This window comes from Mobula hypostoma, chromosome 5 (genome assembly GCF_963921235.1).
Source record: "Mobula hypostoma chromosome 5, sMobHyp1.1, whole genome shotgun sequence".
NCBI lineage: Eukaryota > Metazoa > Chordata > Chondrichthyes > Myliobatiformes > Myliobatidae > Mobula > Mobula hypostoma.
Window position 1 is genome coordinate 72,909,415 of NC_086101.1, and position 20,080 is coordinate 72,929,494.

Sequence of the window (20,080 nt, forward strand, 5' to 3'; positions counted from 1 at the left end):
TTCCGCTTACAAGGATAAGTGCCAGGAGGGAGATCAGTTGGGGGGGGGCGGGGGAACGAATGGACAAGGGAGTCGCGTAGGGAGCGATCCCTGCAGAATGCAGAGGGGGGGGGAGGAAAAGATGTGCTTAGTGGTGGGATCCCGTTGGAGGTGGCGGAAGTTACGGAGAATAATATGTTGGACCCGGAGGCTGGTGGGGTGGTAGGTGAGGACCAGGGGAACCCTATTCCTGGTGGGGTGGCGGGAGGATGGAGTGAGAGCAGATGTACGTGAAATGGAGGAGATGCGTTTAAGAGCAGAGTTGATAGTGGAGGAAGGGAAGCCCCTTTCGTTAAAAAAGGAGGACATCTCCCTCGTCCTGGAATGAAAAGCCTCATCCTGAGAGCAGATGCGGCAGAGACTGAGGAATTATGAGAAGGGGATGGCATTTTTGCAAGAGACAGGGTGAGAAGAGGAATAGTCCAGATAGCTGTGAGAGTCAGTAGGCTTATAGTAGACATCAGTAGATAAGCTGTCTCCAGAGATAGAGACAGAAAGATCTAGAAAGGGGAGGGAGGTGTCGGAAATGGACCAGGTAAACTTGAGGGCAGGGTGAAAGTTGGAGGCATAGTTAATAAAGTCAACGAACTCAGCATGCGTGCAGGAAGCAGCGCCAATGCAGTTGTCGATCTGCAGAATTCCTCGTGTTTGCGTCTGATAGAGGTTTATAAGATTATGAGAAGCTAGATAGAGTAGACGGAAAGTATCTTTTTCCCAGGATTGTAATGTCTAATACCAGAGGGCATACATCTAAAATGAGAGGGAGTAATTTCAAAGGAGATGTGAGGGCGTGTTTTTTAGCACAGAGTTGTGGGTGCTTGGAATGTGCTGCCTGGGGTAGTGATAGAGGCAGATATAGTAGAGACTTTAAAGAGCTGTTTAGATTCACATGGGTGTAAGGAAAATGGAAGTAGATGGACATTATATAGGCTGGAGAGATTAGTTAGCCATTTGATTACTAATTTAATTGGTTCAGCACAACATTGTGGGCCGAAGGGCCTGTTCCTGTGATGTACTGTTCTATATTCAGTGTAATTGGATAAGTACATGAAAAACCAGGACAGGACAGGGTCAGGTGCCAGAATGTGGTATTGGGTTTGTCAACAACTACAGAAATAATAAGCCTAAGGGTTGTTTTGTATTACAAATGTTCTGATATAAAAATGGTTGTAGTTGTTCTTCAGTCTTTGCACCAACTTGTGTTTATTTACTCAGACAGCAAGTTTAAACTCTTCATTATTGAAATACTAATTTACTTTGAATTGCAATAAGTGTCAGACTTTGATTTCAAACCAGTAAATGCAAATAAAGATGAGTTAAATTGCAATTTTCATTCCATCCAACCCTTTCGAGCCAGACACTTATTTTGTTGATTTTTTAAAAAATATGTATTGTTGACTGTGGTGTGCTAAAGTGCAACATTTAACCAAGTTTTCATTTTTGGATCTTCATACACAGACTCCAATTCATATATATTTACCCATTACATGTTGCTGCTCGTCGTCTCTAAAATTTAAATTGTTACAACAGATCTTTAGTGCACTACCTGAGGCTTGTCAGCTTCTTAGCAGGTAGTTGTGCTGTGTGAAACTTACCTCTGAATTCAAGTGATAAAATGGGAAGAATTCAGATCTGTCCCTTATCTGAGGTAGAGCTAATTGTTTTTAAACAAAAAAGAGATTTTAGGTTTTTTCTTTAGCATTTTTATCCTATTTTACTATTTTAAAGATGAAAAAAAGTAGTCATCATTGCATGTAATTGAGCCGAGTTATATGTGTACTTTTACTTAGATATTCAACCAGACCATTTTGATGATTGTAATGCTGCAGGATCTGCATCAAATGGGAAAAATGAGCTGAAAACTGTCACTTGGAAATTAATGCAGTGTTGCACTTTGGGAGAAAAAACCCAGATAGGATTTAACAGAATAGTGAACAGTAGAGCACTGAAGAGTGCGGTAGAACAGAGGAATCTGGGAATACAGATCCATAATTCCTTGAAGGTTGCATCATGGGTAGATAGAGTCATTGGCATATTGGTCTTAATATATTTAAGTACTGAGTACACAAATTGGGATGTTATGTTGAAGTTGTATAAGATGTTGGTAAGGCCAAATTTGGAGTATTGTATGCACCTACCTACAGGAAAGCTATCAATAAGATTGAAAGAGTACAGAGAAAATTTACGAGGATACTGCCAGGACTTGAGGGTCTGAGTTACAGGGAAAGGTTGAATAGGTTAGGACTTTATTCTCTGGAGCGTAGGAGAATGAGGGGGGATTTGACAGAGGTATACAAAATTATGAAGGGTATAGAAAGGGTTGAAGCAAGCAGACTTTTTCCTCCAAGGTTGGGTGAGACTTCAACTAGAGGTCATGGGTTAAGGGTGAAAAGTGAAATGTTTAAGGGGACCCTGAGGGGAAGCTCCTTCACGCAGAGGGCAGTGAGAATAGGGAATGGACTGCCTGCAGAAGTGACAGATGCTAGATTGATTTGAACAGTTAAAGGAAGTTTGGATAAGTATATGGATGGTAGGGGTACAGAGGGCTATGGTGCAGGTGCGAGTTGATGGGACTAGGCATAATAGTTTGGCATAGACTTGATGGACTGAAGGGCCTGTTTCTGTGCTGTAGTGGTCTATGACTCTATGACCCAAGTTTTCAGCTTCATTGATTTTCCCCTTTAGTTATCTGAACCCAAATTACTATGCAGGGTTGATTCAGAAACCTTTCCAAAACAAAGTTATTCCAACAGGTTAGCAAATTTGCTAACATTCTCACCTCTTAAGCTAGGAGGTGATGAACTCCAACGTGTAACTGGGCTTATACTATATGCAATACTAGGATGCTGAAATGGTAAAAATGTCATTGGTCAGATGATATCCTCTGCAATATTCAAAGAACAGCAGTGCCTCCCTATGTATTTGAAAATGAAAGTGAACTGAAGGTCAATACGAGCTGTTTGCTGTATTTCCTATACTGGAATGAGTGGCCACACTTCTAAAGTTACCTGGCTGAAAAAATCATTTCAAATATCATGAGGAAGCTGTTTGAAACGTGCTGTGAATGAGATTTTCTTTTTAACTTTTTAATTGCTGATGGTCCGGTAATTGATTTGAAATTGCTGCTACTAACAGTTTTCTTTTACACAGGTTGAAGATTGTAAAAATATCATTCAAATGCAAACAGTTTTTCATTCAACTTAGAAGAGAACTGGTAAGTGACCTTTTCTACTTTGAACTTTGAACCTTGTACTTGGTTTTAATTTGAGATCGTGTTGAGCTAGAATTCCAGAAGTAGATTTCAATATTAGATGTTTTATGTCCCATTAAATATGAAACTATTTTGTCTCCACTTGTATGTTCCTTTACATTTCACACTGGTTTAGAACAACTTTTGATGAATTGCAATGCACATTGGACATCCATTACCTACATAAACACTGGGAAAATCTGCGCACTATCATAAGTACATGCACCAAACAGTAGGCAAGGAATAACTGGCTGATCCACGTACTGAACAGCTACAATGCCTTGTGTGTCATGTACCATGTAGTGTAACAGCAGAAGTAAGAAACACTCAATGGAGAGAAAAAACAATCTGGAAAACTCCATTCTAATCCTTTCAAATGAACCAAACCAGTTTAGTATATCATTTTGGTTATGACATTTGATTTCTACATCTCTTCTGTGATGGAAACTGCATCCCAGTCAGGAACTGGTGCATCTCACATTTGAGAATATGCAGGGTAAGTGTTCATTACAGTGGATGATTTTTACTTCTATGAAAAGAACTAGCTAACATTGAACTTTATTTCTCCTGCATTATTGATATGCGTGATATTTGGCCCCACTCAGTCTCTGACATCTTCCCCTTTTGCTAACCAGCACCACCACCTGCCCACCAAGTGTCCACACACTTCCCAGACATCATAACCAATTCAACCTATCTAATTAAGGTTTTTAAGTTTGCACTCATATTAGCTCTTGATTTTTTTTTGTAAGACTAGAATCAACTCTTAGTTTGCTCTGCTAGCATATACAAACCCAGTGTGCTAAAGGTGTTTGAGTAATAAAGATCTTTCCACATGGGATCATTCTTATGGCATTGTCTGCCACCTCACGTCAATTTCCAGATGCAAACTACGATCTACTAGAGACAGTCTTCTAAATGAGCACAACCTGGGTTGAATGTTTACTGACTTGTAATATTCATTCACTTGTATGTACGGAGAATCTCGGGTTGCTGCATATAGAAACGGAAAAAAAGTTATATGATCACAAACTAGGTGCGCTACTTGTATATTTTGATCAAGTTATACAAGTAGAGCACCTAGTTTGTGATCATATAACTTTAGATACTTTGAAAATCAAGCATTGACTTATGCTGTCTCAGTGGATGACTGATGTTTAATCATTCGATTATTTACACTGCTGCAGTGCAAATAACTGCACCAGCCAAAATTGGAATTGGTCGAGGTTATTGAGGAAACGTTCATTAAATTGCCAGCAAAAAGTACACAGTACTTCATGCAGCTTTGTATAATAGAATATTTAATTGTTGGATCATTCTTTTCGCCACACCCTAATGGTATTGGTTCACTCAAGGAGTTTTGACAACCTGACCAGGGTTGTTAAACTGAAATATGTACTTGTTTAAACCTAACAAACCTACCTTGACAATAGCTTTAGAATCTACACTTTGTGGCCATTTTATTAGCTACACCTGTACACCTGATTGTTAATGGAAATCTCTAATCAACCTATTATGTGGCAGCAACTCAATGCAAAAAATCATGCATACATGGTTAAGAAGTTCAGTTGTTCAGACCAAATATCAGAATAGGGGGGCAAGTGATTGATCGTGGAATCATTTTTGGTGCCAGACCGGGTGTTTTGGGTATTGTAGAAGCTGCTGATTTCCTGAGATTTTCTCATACAACGGTCTCTAGAGTTTACAGAGAATGGTGCAAAAAGCAATAACCATCCTGTGTGCAGTAGTTTTGTGGACAAAAATACATTGTTAATGAGAGCGGTCAGAGGAGAATGTCCAGACTGATTCAAGCTGACAGGAAGGCGACAGTAACTCAGATAACCACACATTGCAGCAGCAGTGTGCAGAAGAGCACCTCTGAATGGACAACACTTCGAACCTTGAAGTGGATGGGCTTACAGCATCAGAAGATGACACTGGCTTCCGCTCCTGTACCTAATAAAGTGGTCATTGATCGTATATCCCATTGACATTGCAGATGTGAACTGCAGAGCAGGCAGTGGTGGAATCAAACAGGAAATTGAGAATCCAGAGAGGTTGCTTGAAAAAATTGAGTTTTAAAAAAAACATAACAATTGGAAGAAGTTGTAGTCTGCTGGAATGCTTGCATCTATCTAATTGCATCCACAATTAAGATAAAGCTGATGTGAAATCTTTTGGATGTTTTAGAATTGTTTGAAGAGATAAGGAATTGCACCAGTGTATTTTATGTCCCTGTTGATAAAAGAAGGGGAATGGTACAAACATTCACATCATGGAAGAAGAATATAGACCATCGATAACAGTTGATTTGAGAGATCTTTCAAATGGATAAATTACTAAGTCTGTTTTTTTTTAAAAAAAATCTCTTAATTTAATCATAACAGTAATCACCATTTTTCCAATTATTTTTGTCTCCTGGCTGAAGGTTATCTAATCACAAACCTGTGCTTTGACAGCACAGAACATAAATCATATCAGGCAGTGAAGGGAAAAAAAGACCAGTAGAAACAAGACAATTATAGTCAGAGACTAAACTGTGGTCCATTGTGTTCTTTTGCTGAGGTAGGATTAAGGTTCTGCTGGTCAGTTCAAGAATATATAGGAAAGTAGCTGTTTCTGAACATGGTGATGTAGGACGCAAGGGTTCTCTACCTTCTGCATGGTGGTAACAATGAGAAAAGGGCTTGACCTAGATGGTGGCTATCCTTGATGATAGATGCTGCCTTGGAGCAGTACCTCTTATGGATGATTTCAGTGGTGGGGAAAGTTGTGCCTATGATGGACTGCCCTGTGTCCACTATTCTCTGCGGTCTTTTGCATTCCTGTGCATTAGAATTGCTGTACCAGGCCAGAATGCAACCAGTCAGTATAATTTCAATAGTGTATCTGTCTGTAGAAGTTTAAGGCTGAAACTGCTTAAGCTTCAAAGAAATTACAGGAGCTGGTGTGCCATCTTTGTGATAAATATGGTATTTAAGTGAAATGAAAGCAATTGTCCTGTTGGTTGATTATCCCTGGGGAGAATACAGATCAGTTTGTAGAGAGGCATAAGTTAAGCAAGGACAATCAAGGATAGAGTGGACAGCCAGCACCTTACTCCCAGTATGGCAGTGGCTAATACCAATGGACATTCTTTTAAAGTGAATGGAGAAAAGTGGAGGGAGATATCAGGTAGGTTATTTACACAGAGAGTGGCAGGTGTTTGGAATGCACTGCTGGGATGGTATATTAGGAACATTTCCGAGACTCTTGGATAGGTGTATGGATGTAAGAAAAAGAGGGTTATGTGCTATATAGATGGCAAGGCTTAGACTGTTCATGGAGTAGGTTACAATGTTCGAACAACATTGTGGGTCAAAGGGTCCATACTATGCTCTACTTTTCTATGTTCTCGGACTTGTCTAACAACTTAGAATTTTAACCCTGCAATTTTTGACATTTGCTGCTTTTGAATACCTGGAGAATATGAGGTGTTCAGACAGGAAATTGTATGAAAATATATGCATATCTCAACCATTTACAGCATCACAACCTGCAGGAAAGTTGCAAGTAAGACTGAAAGAGTGCAGAGAAAATTTACAAGGATGCTGCTGGGACTTGAGGACCTGAGTAATAGGGAAAGATTGAATAGGTTAAGAATTTATTCCCTAGAACATAGAAGATTGAGGGATATAGATGAGGTAAATGCAAGCAGGCTTTTTCCACTGAGGTTCGGTGAAAGTATAACTAGAGATCATGGGTTACTTTATACTTTACTTTTTTTTTCTTTGGGTGAAAGGTGAAATGTTTAAGGTAACATGAGGGGAAAATTCTTGACTCAGGGTGGTGAGTGTGAATGAGTGCCAGATCAAGTGGTGGATTGGGTTTGATTTCAGCTTGAAGAGAAATTTGGATTGGTACATGGATGGGAGGGGCATGGAGGGCTAACGTCCTGCTGCGGGTTGATTGGGGTAGGCAGATTACTGGTTTGGCATGGATTAGACAGGCTGTTTCTGTGCTGTGGTTTTCTATGACTCTATCCGAGAATGAAGCAAATTCAACAATATGGGAGTAAGATAGCCAGCAAAAGGCCTAAGCATCAAGAATTTCTGGCACTCTCTTTGAGACATTAAATTTATTATATCAGCTTCCACCCAGCTGGTCATACCTGAAAACAAACTAATGGCAACCTGTTTTTAGTTACTCGCAGCCTCTTTCTCCACTGCTGTATGAATTGCTCTGCAGTTCAAAGCACCATTTTTGATTCCTGAATTTCTATTATTTTTAATGTTTGAAATGGAATTTAGTTTTGTGAAGTATTTCTTCAGTCTTTTTGTTTGTTTTAGAATATCATGTGTAGGTGGGCACAACAAGGCCAACAGATTGATAATATGACACCTCATTCATTGTTCTGTTGGCTTTTTGCAATGGGTATCAGTTGATCTATATTTTTATGGCCACAATACCTATTGGCTTAGTGCTCTTCCTTCAGTGTATTTGATCCTAATGCTCCTTTTGTAAAACGACATTATATATGGCATCTTGTAAACAACCTGCTAAGCTTGTGTGACATGACCTGCCTCGTGCAAAACCGTGTTGACTATCCCTACTGATGTCAAGCTCATCAACCTATAATTTCCTGCCTTATCCTTGGAGCCTTTCTTAAACATGGAGCACCATTATCTATCCTCCAATCCTCTGGCACCTCACCCATGGCAAAGGATGTTTTAAATATCTCTCCTAGGCAAATGTAATTTCTGCACCAACCTCCCACAGGGTCTGAGGAAACACCTTGTCAGACCCTGGGGATTTATCCACCCTATTTGGCCTAAGACAGCAAACACCTCCTCCTCAGTAATCTATATAGAGTTTACGACTTCTCTGCTGCATTGTCTCAATCTATATACTCTTGTGTCCATCTCCCGAGTAAATACAGATGCAGAAAATCCATTTCACTAAACCTACTATCCTTGCCTTTTATTTTGACAGGAACATATAAACTCTGTACTCTGAAAATTTCACTTTTAAAGGCCTTCCACTTACCAAGTACACCTCTGCCAGAAAACAACCTATCCCAATCTACATCTGCTAGATCCTTTCTGATGCCATCAAAATTGGCCTTTCTCCAATTTAAAATCTCAACCCAAGGGTTAGACTTATCCTTTTCCATAATTACCTTGAAACTAATTGTGTTATGATCACTATGATGCATTATGTTGCAAAGTATTCCCCTTCACAAACTTCTGTCACCTGGCCTGTCTCATTCCCTAATAGATCTAGTATTGCATCCTCTCTAGTTGGGACTAGTATGTGCTGATATCTACTTCTGGCCTCACAAGTTCGTGTCACAGATAGCAATCCTGAGATCACAACCCTGGAGGTCCAGTCCTTTTACTTAGCACCCAACTCCCTGAACTCACTATGCAGGACCTCATCACACCCCCTACCCATGTCATTGGTACTGATGTCGACCAAGGCCTTTGGCTGCTCACCCTCCCACTTAAGCATTCTGTGGACTCAATCTGAGGTGTCCCTGACCTTGGCACCAGGGGGCAGCATACCATCTGTTCTTGTCCACAGAACGTCCTTTCTTTTCCCTTATCCCTTATCACTACAGCTCATCTCTTCTCTCACCTTCTCTTCTGAGCCACACAGCCAGACTCAGTGCCAGGGATCCGCCGCTGTGGCTTTCCTCCGCTAGGTCATCAGTTTTTACTGTGGAAGACACTAGCAGTATTGTGATGTCAGATGTCATGAAGTGTGTGAAGTTACCATTGCTAGAGAGAAGCTTCTTGGAAAACTGAAATGGCTGAAGGTAGATAAGTCACTTGGACCAGATGGTGTACACCCCAGGGTTCTGAAAGAAGTGGTTGATGAGATTGTAGAGGCATTAGTAATGATCTTTCAATAATCAATAGATTATGGAATGGTTCCGGAAGACTGGAAAATTGCAACTGTCACTCCACTCATCAAGAAGGGAGAGAGGCAGAAGAAAGGAAACTGTAGGCCAGTTAGTCTGATCTCAGTTGCTGTGAAGATGTTGGAGTCGAATATTAAGGATGAGGTGTCAGGATACTTGGAGACACATGATGAAATAGACCGTAGTCAACATAGTTTCCTCAAGGGAAAATCTTACCTGACAAATCTGTTGGAATTCTTTGAAGAAATAACAAGCAGGATAGAGAAAAGAGAATCAGTTGATGTATAGTTGGATTTTCAGAAGGCCTTTGACAAGGCGTTACAGATGAGGCTGCTTAACAAGCTACGAGCCCATGGTATGACAGAGAAGATTCTAGCTTGGATAAAGTAGTGGCTGATTGACAGGAGGCAAAGAGTGGGAATAAAGGGAACCTTTTCTGGTTGGCTGCCAGTGACTAGTGGTGTTCCACAGGAGTGTGTGTTGGGACCGATTTTTTTTTGTACCTATTTGGAATTGATAGTGTTGCAAAATTTACAGGCAATTTGAAGATAAGTGGAGGAGCAGGTAGTTTTGAGGAAGTAAAGAGGCTACAGAAGACTTGGATTAGGAGAATGGGCAAAGAAGTGGCAGATCGAATACAGTGTTAAGAAGTGTATTGTCATGCATTTTAGTAGAAGAAATGAAAGAGTTGACTATTTTCTAAATGGAGAGAAAATATAAAAAACTGAGGCGCAGAGGGGCTTGGAAATCCTTGTGCAGTATTCCCTAAAGGTTAATTTGCAGGTTGAGTCTGTGGTGAGGAAGGCAAATGTAATTTTAGCATTAATTTCAAGAAGACTAGAATATAAAAGCAAGGATGTAATGTTGAGACTTTATAAAGCACTGGTGAGGCCTCACTTGGAGTATTATGAGCAGTTTTGGGCTCCTCATCTTGGAAAGGATGTGCTCAAACTGGAACAGATTCAAAGGAGGCTCACGAAAATGATTCCAGGATTGAATGTCTTGTCATATGAAGAGTGTTTGGTTCTGGGCCTGTATTTACTAGAATTCAGAGGAATGAAGCATGACCTCATTAAAACGTATCGAATGGTGAAAGGCCGAGATAGAGTGGATGTGGAGAGGATGTTTTCTGTGGTGGTAGAGTCCAAGACCAGAGGACACAGCCTCAGAATAGAAGGGTGTCCTTTTAGAACAGAGATGAGGAGGAATTTTTTTAGCCAGAGAGTGATGAATCTTTGGAATTCTTTGCCACTGGTAGCTGTGGAGGCCAAGTGCTTATGTATATTTAAATGCTGCACAGAACATCGCATATCATTTGTGAAAGAAGACTCCAAGTCAAGGGTGTACAGCGCAGGCTCACGATAAAGCATACTTTCTTCAGCCAATGATTGGTGTGTCAAGGCCGACCTGGACGGGAAAGGCAGTTTCCTGGAGCAAATAGCTTTCACCACATTGCGTCCAGATATAATCGTATGGTCTGACACCAGTAGAGAAGTGGTTATTGGTGAACTCACAGTCCCCTGGGAAGACAACATCGATGAAGCCCATGAGCGCAAGTTAACCAAGTATGTAGAATTAAGATCAGAGTGCAGAGACAGAGGGTGGAAGGTCTCATGCTATCCATTTGAAGTAGGCTGCCGTGGGTTTATTGCGTTAACTCTCCAGAAGTGGCTGCGTGACCTTGGCTTCACTAGAAGAGAGATCAAGTCAACCAGCAGGGCTGTAGCTGAGGCAGCAGAGAAAGGATCAGCATGGGTGTGGACCAAGTATGTCCAGAGGGGCAGATAGTCAGACAGTGTATACATATCTTGCAAACCTTTCAGTAGTTGCATAGACACCTGAAGAGCAGACTATCTGTTGGATGGAAGTGACTGATAGAGGCAGATGCCAAGTTTTTAAGCTCACCAGTGGGAGGTGGTGCTTTAGCACTGCTGGCCCACCACCTCAAGGGGAGTCTTGATCATAAGCGGGCCGAAACTCCTGAAGACAGGTGGCAGATCAACTGGTGATCCCACTGGTCAGTTAACATCTCGCACAGGACAGTTAACATCTTAGTCCAAGTGTATTTTTAACTCTAGGCAGAGGTTGATAGATTCTTGATTGGTCAGTGCATGAAGGGATATAGGGAGAAGGCAGGAGATTGGCACTGAGAGAAATATTGGATCAGCCATGATGAAAGGGTGGAGCTGACATGATGGGCCAAATAGCTTAATTCTGCTCAAATATCTTATGGTCTCCTGGTCTAAATAAACAAAATCAGTGCCGGCACCTCGTCCAGATAATGGACTGCTTTCAAACAATGCTTTCAACAATTACACGCTCCAAATCTTCACTTTAATTGTAATATTCAAGATGTCAATACCTTCAAATTCTTCGTAGTTCATAACTTGCTGAAGTAGTGAAATAGTTTCATTTTCACTCCCGGCCATTTCTGGAATCTCCAAGCTTAAAAGCACAGTGAGCAAAACGGTTCTGTGTTGTTTCACTGCTTATTTATCACCAATTATCACAAAAGTCACTGCTTTTCGAGCACAAACAAGCACACAAATGATGCTATTTGAAAAGACTTTGCTCTAAGCACAGTCTAACAGCCACACAAGTCCACATGACTGCCACAAGTTAGAAACTGTTCGGCAGCAGTCTCCTGTCCCCAAAAAAACAAAGATAATCTCAATTAGTTTTGGTTCTTTAAGATTTGACCCAACTAAGTGGGTGCCTTGATTAATTGATGGCCCAATTAACCAGAATCCACTGTGTATGGCATTTGGTTGAAATGACCTATTTGTGTTCTGGATGTTAAGCAATTTGTATTGTTGCACTTAAGGAGAATTTGATGTACAATTGTTGCTGGTTACTGACAATTGAGAGACTCCGTACTGAAGTCAGTTTGCCACATTGATCAAGGCTTTTGAGCGAAACAATAATTACTTTGGACTGAAGGAGAAAATATAGATTCGAAAAGACGGACACAAGGAGAAACTTACAGAAATGCTTAGCAAGTTGATCATCGTTTTTTGGTGAAAAAAAAAGTCAATGTGTCGCGCTTTCCCAGACCTGAAATATTGCCCATTTGTCTCTACCGTCTTACTAATCTGTTATATGTTAATTTTAACCTGAGCTTGGTGCATACTACACAGTCGCTGTACATTGGGACTAATGTAACTAACATTGTCCTCGATCGGTACATCAGCTTATGTCAGCATCTAGTTTTGTCAAGCATTAAGGCCAGGATATTCCATATTTAGGCTCTACTAATATAAATTTATAAAGAGCTTTGTGAATCATGGTCAATTAACTTATGATCAAGACAACTAAGTAAAGTAGAATTGGTTATTTATATACTCAGTAATAGTATTTGATCAAATTGTACCAGTGGGACTTGAAGAAAATTGAACACATTGCTTTGATTTTAGATATTCTAATTACACTGGGAATTGTAAAGAAACATTTGACTAATAGACTATCTTAAATTTCTCTCCATTCAGCATGAATCAAGAGAAACATTACTAGGGTTTAATATGGGGAACTACCGAGCTTGTAAGAATTTGTGGAAAGCCTGTGTGGAGCATCATACATTTTTCCGACTGGAAAGACCAGTACCTCCACAGAAGAACTTTTTTGCACATTATTTTACATTGGGGTCAAAGTTCCGATACTGGTAGGTCCTAAAGATTCGTTGTGTCATTGCCCTCAGTGAAACTAATTGCTTTTAATTAGATCTTAATAGAATTTATTTCAAATTAGTTTTCTTTTGTATATCATGATGTATTAATGGTGCTGTAATCTGTCAGTTATGATCTTGCCTAGTTTTTTTTTCAAATGTACATATTTTCATACTGGTCAATGGTTTTAATTTAGACAGGATGGTTCATTGCACTAGCATTAGGATTCTCACCTTTCTGCTTTCTTTCTACAAAAGTAAAAGTACATGTTTACCACAAAAACTTCAATATACACTGCAGTCTTCAGAGCATTGATCACATCTGCATGGAATGTTGTCGCAACAAAGCAGCATCCATCATCAGGAACCCCCACTACTTAGGTTGAGCTTTCTTCTCACTGCTGCCATCAGGAAGAAGGTATGGGAGCGTCAGGATTCTCACCACCAGATTCAGAAACAATTATTACCCCTCAACTATCAGGATATTGAATCAAAGGGAATAACTGCACTCAACTTCATCTCATGATCTCAGTATTTGTTTATTTATTATCATTATTTCTTTTTGTATTGCAGAGTTTGTTGTCTTTTACGCAGTAGTTGAATGCCCAGTTGGTGCAGTCTTTCATTGATTCTATTATGGGTTTTTATTCTATTATGTATTTATTGAGTATGCCCACAAGAAAATGAATCTTAGGGTTGTATATGGTGACATGTTTGTACTTTGATAATAAATTTACTTTGAACCTTTGCTGGATTTCCCTTGAAATTAGTGTTAATTATTGAAGTCTGATTCAGAATTCTCCACGATCTAGCTCTGATACAGGGAATGTAAGTTTGTTTGACCAGTAAGTAATAATTCATTGCATGTCATTATTAAACCAAATCCAGCAAATTTTAGTCGTTGACCACTTCAGCTTTTATAATGAATGTGATACAGTAGAGAAGTATTAAATTGTAATTGCCAATTTCTGGTTGTGTATATTTCACTTATTTTATGAACCACATGTCCAAAGCTTTTTAATTAAACTTACCTCATTGGTTGAACAGATTTTAACGTCAGACTGTGGTAAATTCTAAACTTGTAGTAAATCTCTCCATATGAACCATTTGATGGGACGATCAGGTATGATATGAATTGTTGTAAAGGCAATCAGCATGTATTTCTACATTGATAGGAAAATAATCACATCTAGAGTCTTTGATATATCATTACACCATAGTATATTCCTTTTGTATCACATTGGGAATTATATTGAACAAGTTTCAGAATTTGCACATGAAAGATTGTGCATTGAGCATTGAATAAAATGGTACAGAAGGATAGATATCGATAGTTATTTGGTTTAGAACAATTGACATTTAATCCAAACTGGGTTCAAAATTTGTAATATGATTTCAGTTTACAACCCATTTTTGACAAATCTTCTCACTGACTCAAGTGAATGCAACATATGTTGAACTGAAATACCAATAACTCTCCTCGTTGCTCTTTGTGGTTCTGTGCATGTAGTCGTGGTATCACCACTTCATGATAAATGTGAGCTGTGACTTTGTACTCCCAGCATGAGTTCAGAAAGATGTGAACATAGCAGAATTAAATACTTTATCAACATTATAGTAATGAAGATCTTTATCACAGTGTATTTTAAAGTAAGTTAATTATTAAATCTCAAAATGATTTTAATTTGCAGTGGGAGAACAGAAGTTCAGTCCGTGCAATATGGAAAAGAGAAAGCAAACAAAGACAGGGTATTTGCCAGGTATATGATATTATGCTATTCTTAAATTTTTAAGTAAAGAAATTAATACTTTTGCATTACTGTTGTACTATATCAGTGGCTGATCCACATCACAGCACTTGAAACTTTTCCATCATCCACAAGATGCAAGATTCTGCAGATGCCGGCAATCTTGAGCATCACGCTCAAAATGCTAGAGAAACTCGAATGCTCAGGCCACATACAGTATATGGTGGGAATTGAACAGTCAACATATTGGGCTGAGATCCTTTATCAGCACTGGGAAGGAAGAGAGCAGAAGCTGGAATTGAAAAGTACAGGGAGGGGTGAGGCACAAGCTGGCAGGTAGTCTCCATTTCTGGAAACAGGTTATGTCTTTTACAAACTCACTGACTCCCATAGTTACATAGAATACAGCTCTTCCTACCTTGTCACTGGTTCTATAGTTCGTCTATTTCCATAGCATCTGTTGTCAGGATGACGCTTTCCATACCAGGACATTCGAGATGTTACCTTTTGTCAGAGAAATTGGTTTCTCTTCCACTACTATCAATGCTGCCTTCACCTGTATCTCCTCTATTTTCTGCATGTCTGCCCTCATCCCATTTCTCCCTATAATAGGGATAGGGTTTCCCCTTATCCCTGCATCAGTGCTAAGTGCTACACCTGCCACTCACCACCATTCAGACTCCCAGGCAGTCCTCTGAGGTGAGGCAGTTCTCACTTTGTTGCATGTACACTTCTTCACTGGTGGACATGTTCCCATTCTCACCGCCAGCCCCAGAAGGCAACTCACACTTTCTGATTATCGCTGTTAAGCTTGTCTAGACTGGAGGGTTATCAGTTGAAATGGGTAACCCATTTGATTGATGTGCAGGTGAATCTTGCATGTGTAAAGTGAATGCAGAATGTGCTCATTGAGGAGTTATACTGACATGCATGCTTATTAAAAGTGTGTGTCATTAGATGGGAAATGAGCAAATAAAGCTCAGCTTTAGAGCATGGATCCCCAACCTTTTCATGCCGTGGACCAATACCATTAAGCAAAGGGTCCATGCATCCTAGGTTGGGAACCCCTGCCTTAGGGGATAGGCAGATCATTTGTGGCTATTGTTCTCCTCCCCCCACCCCCCCATTTAAGGTGATTGAAACTTTGGGAAGGAATTGTGTGTCAGCATGTTGGGAGTTAATGCTGGACTGAAATGAAAGATTAATTTTCATTGCAACCTCCAAAAGGACCACAACCTTGTAGTTTGGAGGCTTGCATGCTTCAATGACCTGAAAAGCTATGCTGGCTGGAGTCAGGACTTAATGCTTTGGCCCTTGGTAGGGTGACCCATACCAAACAGGTCAAAGAGTAGCGGCCAAACTAAGAGTGATCCACTGATCCTCCAGGTTTGGTGGTTCAGTTCAGGACTAACAACCCTGACTGGTAAAACAAAATTGTTACAGATACAGCAATGAAGAATACCCTTCTACATCTGAGTGCCACGGTATTCCTGAGTCTCCTCCAGGACTTGCATGACTGACAGAAGTGAAAACCAAGCTACTGACACAATGAAGGAAGCGTGGAACTCCACCAGAGAAGGAGGCCCTTCATTGCTACCCCAAACGCCAGCGGCCTAACGGGCAGTAGAACCATCCATGCTGAGACTTGTATCTGTCCAATCTCCATGTGTTCTTGTGCTCAGCAAAACACATTTAGAGTCATAGAGAAGTACAGCACAGGAACAGGCCCTTTGGCCGATCTAGTCCATACCAAAACCATTTAAGCTGCCCACTCCCATCAGTCTGAACTGGGACCATGGTCTCCATACCCCTACCATCTATGTACCTATCCAAAATTCTTTTAAATGAAATCAAGCTCACTTGGGCCACTTGTGCTGGCAGCTCATTCCACACTCTCACAACCCTCTGAATGAAGAAATTTCCCACATGTTCCCCTTAAACTTCTCACCTTTCACCCTCAACCATGATCTCTGCTTGTAGTGCCACCCAACATCAGTGGAAAAATCCTGCTTGCATTTACCCTATCTATACCCCTCCTAATTTTGTATACCTTTATCAAATCTCCTCTCAACCTTCTACGTTCTAAGCAATACACAGAACATAGAAATTTACAGCACATTACAGACCCTTTGGCCAGCAATGTTGTGCTGACCAAGTAACTACTCCAGAAACTGCCTAGTATTACCCTACCACATAGTCCTCTCTTTCTAAGCTCCTATCTAAGAGTCTCTTAAAAGACCCTATTTTATCCACCTCCACCAATGTCGCTGGCAATGTATTCCACACACCCACCACTCACTGTGTGGAAAAACTTACCCCTGACATCCCCTCTACTTGCTTCCAAGCACCTTAAAACTAAGCCATTTCAGCCCTTGGGAAAAGGCCTCTGGCTATCCGCATAATCAGTACCTCTCATCATCTTATACACCTCTATCAGGTCACCTCTCATCCTCCATCGCTCCAAGGAGAAAAGGACAAGTTCACTCAACCTGTTCTCATAAATTATACATTGATTTATGAAGTCCGATGTGCCAAAAGCTTCCTTTATGACCAAATCTACCTATGATGCCTCTTACAACGACTTATGTACCTGTATTCCCAGATCCTTTTATTCTATCACACTCCTCAGTGCCCTACCATTCACTGTAAGGCCTACCAGGTTGGTCTCACTGAAGTGCAAAACCTCACACTTGTCTGCATTAAATTCCATCTGCCCACTTTTCCTGCTGATGCAGATCCCTTTGCAAGGCATGATTGCCTTTCTCATGTCCACTACACCCCCAGTCTTGGTGTCATCTTCAAATGTGTTGATTCAGTTAACCACATTATCATCCAGATCAAGATCATTGATATAGATGACAAGCAACTAAGGACCCAACACTGATCCCTGCAGTGCACCACTAGCCACAGGCCTCCAATGAGAAACACAACCATCTATTACCACTCTCTGGCTTCTCCCACAAAGCCAGTTTACTACCTCATCCTGAATGATGAGCGACTGAACCTTCTTGACCAGCCTCCCATGTGGGACCTTGTCAAATGCCTTGCTCAGATCCATGGCGATAACATCTACTGCCTTGCCTTCATCCACTTTCCTGGTAGTTTCCTCAAAAATCTATAAGACTGATTTAGACATGACCTACCATGCATAAAGCCATGCTGACTGTCCTTAATCAATCCATGTCTTTCCAAATACTTGTATATCCAGTCCTTAGCATACCTTCTCATAACTTTCCCACAACTGATGTCTGACTCACTGGCCTTTGTTTAGAGCCTTTTTTAAACAGCAGAACAACATTGACTAACCTCCAGTCCTCTGGTACCTAACTTGTTGCTAAGGATGTTTTAAATATCTCTGCTGGGGCCCTGGCAAATTCTGCACTTGCCTCCCAAAGGGTCTGAGGGAGCACCTTGTCATGTTGTGGGGATTTATCCATCCTGATTTACCCCAGGGTAGCAAACACTTCCTCCTCTATAATCTGAATAGGGTCTATAAAGTTGATGCCGCTTTGCCTCACCTCTGTAGAGTCTAGCCATCTTCAAACCAATTATTGTAATCAGACAAGCAGTCAGTCTCCAGGAAGCAGTTATGCAGTAATGTGCATGTGTCTTGCAATAGAGTAAGGATTAACTGGTAAGGTGCTTCCCCTGTCTTAGCAGTGTTCAGGGCTTCCTTCTTGCTGTACCTAACCTTCAGCTTTTACTACCAGTCCTGGGTGGAGACTCGGAATACCATAACACACAGATGTAGAAGGATTCTTCATTGTTGTTTCCGTAACAGTTTTGTTTGACCAGTCTGGGTTGTTAGCCCTGAGCTGAACCCCCAAACCTGGAGGACTGCCCAAAGTTTCAACCACCTTAAATCATGGCTGGGGAGGGGGGACACAATAGCCACAAATGATCTGCCCATTCCCTAAGGCAGGGGTTCCCAACCTAGGATCCATGGACCCTTTGCTTAATAGTATTGGTCCATGGCATGAAAAGGTTGGGAATCCATGCTCTAAAGCTGAGCTTTATTTGCTCATTTCACCTCAAATGACACACACTTTTAATAAGCATGCATGTCAGTATAACTCCTCAATGAGCACATTCTGCATTCACTTTACACATGCAAGATTCACCTGCACATCAATCAGAAAGTGTGAGTTGCCTTCTGGGGCTGGCGGTGAGGATGGGGGAACATGTCCACCAGTGAAGAAGTGTACATGCAACAAAGTGAGCATTGCATCACCTCAAAGGACTGCCTGGGAGTCTGAATGGTGGTGAGCGGCAGGTGTAGCACTTAGCACTGATACAGGGATAAATTCCAGGAAGGAGAGCAGTGGGGAGGGACAGGCAGACAAGGGAGTTGCAGAGAAACCAAATATAGATGGATAACCACTTTGCAAAGCATCTCCATTTGGTCCTCCGGGGAAATTCTTCATTCGATTCCCACACTTCGCCTATTTGTGGCAAATTGTAACTTTAAAATGAAAATTTAAAATGAAACATCACATTGTCCTTCAAAGCAAATTGGAGCCTTCCTGACTCTGTCAAACCTGCAACTTTAGGTCATTCTTTCTCTTCCTGTATCAGGACTGGCCTCTTTCCTGCAAGACATCAATTGTGATGTTCACTGTATGTGAGGCTGTTATCTTCTTCCGTTAATTCAATCTACATGACATGCACTATAGCCCTGCATTTCATCCTTTTCATGTTTTTGCCATAATCTCTCTCGCTGCACTAAGAACTTTGCAGATGATACTGCCATAGTGGGCAATATCTCAAATGAAAATGAGTACAGGAAGTTTGGCAACAACTTTTCCCTGAATATCAGCAAAATTGAAAGGGCTGGCCATTGACCTTTGATCCTGTTGACTTCAATATTGTTGAGGTTGAAAAGACTTACAACTTCAAGTTCCAAGGAATGAACATCATCAATAGCCTGTTCTGGTCCAGTCACACAAACATCACAGCTAAACAAGCTCACAAATGTCTCTACTTCCACAGAAGGCTAATGAAACTTGGCACATCCCCAGTGACCCTTCACAATTTTCAATGATGCACTATAGAAAGCATCCTAACTGTATGCATAATGGCTTGGTAAGAAACTGCATAGTTGTGGGTACAACTCAGCACATCATGGAAACCAACTCCACCCTCCGCCCATTGACTCTGTCTTTACTTCTCACCGTCTTGGTAAAGCAGCCAGCATAATCAAAGACATTCCCTCTTCACCGTGCTCCCATCAGGCAAAAGATATAAAAGCTGAAAGCATGTCTTGCCAGGCTTGACTGCAGTCTCTACTCCACTGTTATAAGACTATTAACTAGTTCCCTAGTATGATAAAATGGACTCTTGTCTTCACAACTACCTTGTGATGATCTTGCACTTTATTATTTACTTTCCCTGTCCTTTCTCTATACCTGTTACACTTCATTCTGCATTTTTATTGTTTTACCTGGTTCTTCCTCAATGCACTGTGTAATGATTTGATCTGT

General features: G+C 40.8%; 1 protein-coding gene across 6 annotated transcripts in view; it reads left to right on the forward strand.

The window, feature by feature from the left end:
* The window catches only part of ptpn4a (protein tyrosine phosphatase non-receptor type 4a), a 231,415-nt gene that overhangs the window by 150,792 nt on the left and 60,543 nt on the right, over positions 1-20,080 (forward strand). For all 6 annotated transcript variants that reach the window (XM_063048534.1, XM_063048536.1, XM_063048533.1 and 3 more), the window contains 3 exons: positions 3,190-3,253; positions 12,677-12,849; positions 14,544-14,612. In XM_063048534.1, coding sequence (XP_062904604.1) covers positions 3,190-3,253; positions 12,677-12,849; positions 14,544-14,612 — 306 coding nt within the window. The remainder of the gene's footprint in view (positions 1-3,189; positions 3,254-12,676; positions 12,850-14,543; positions 14,613-20,080) is intronic.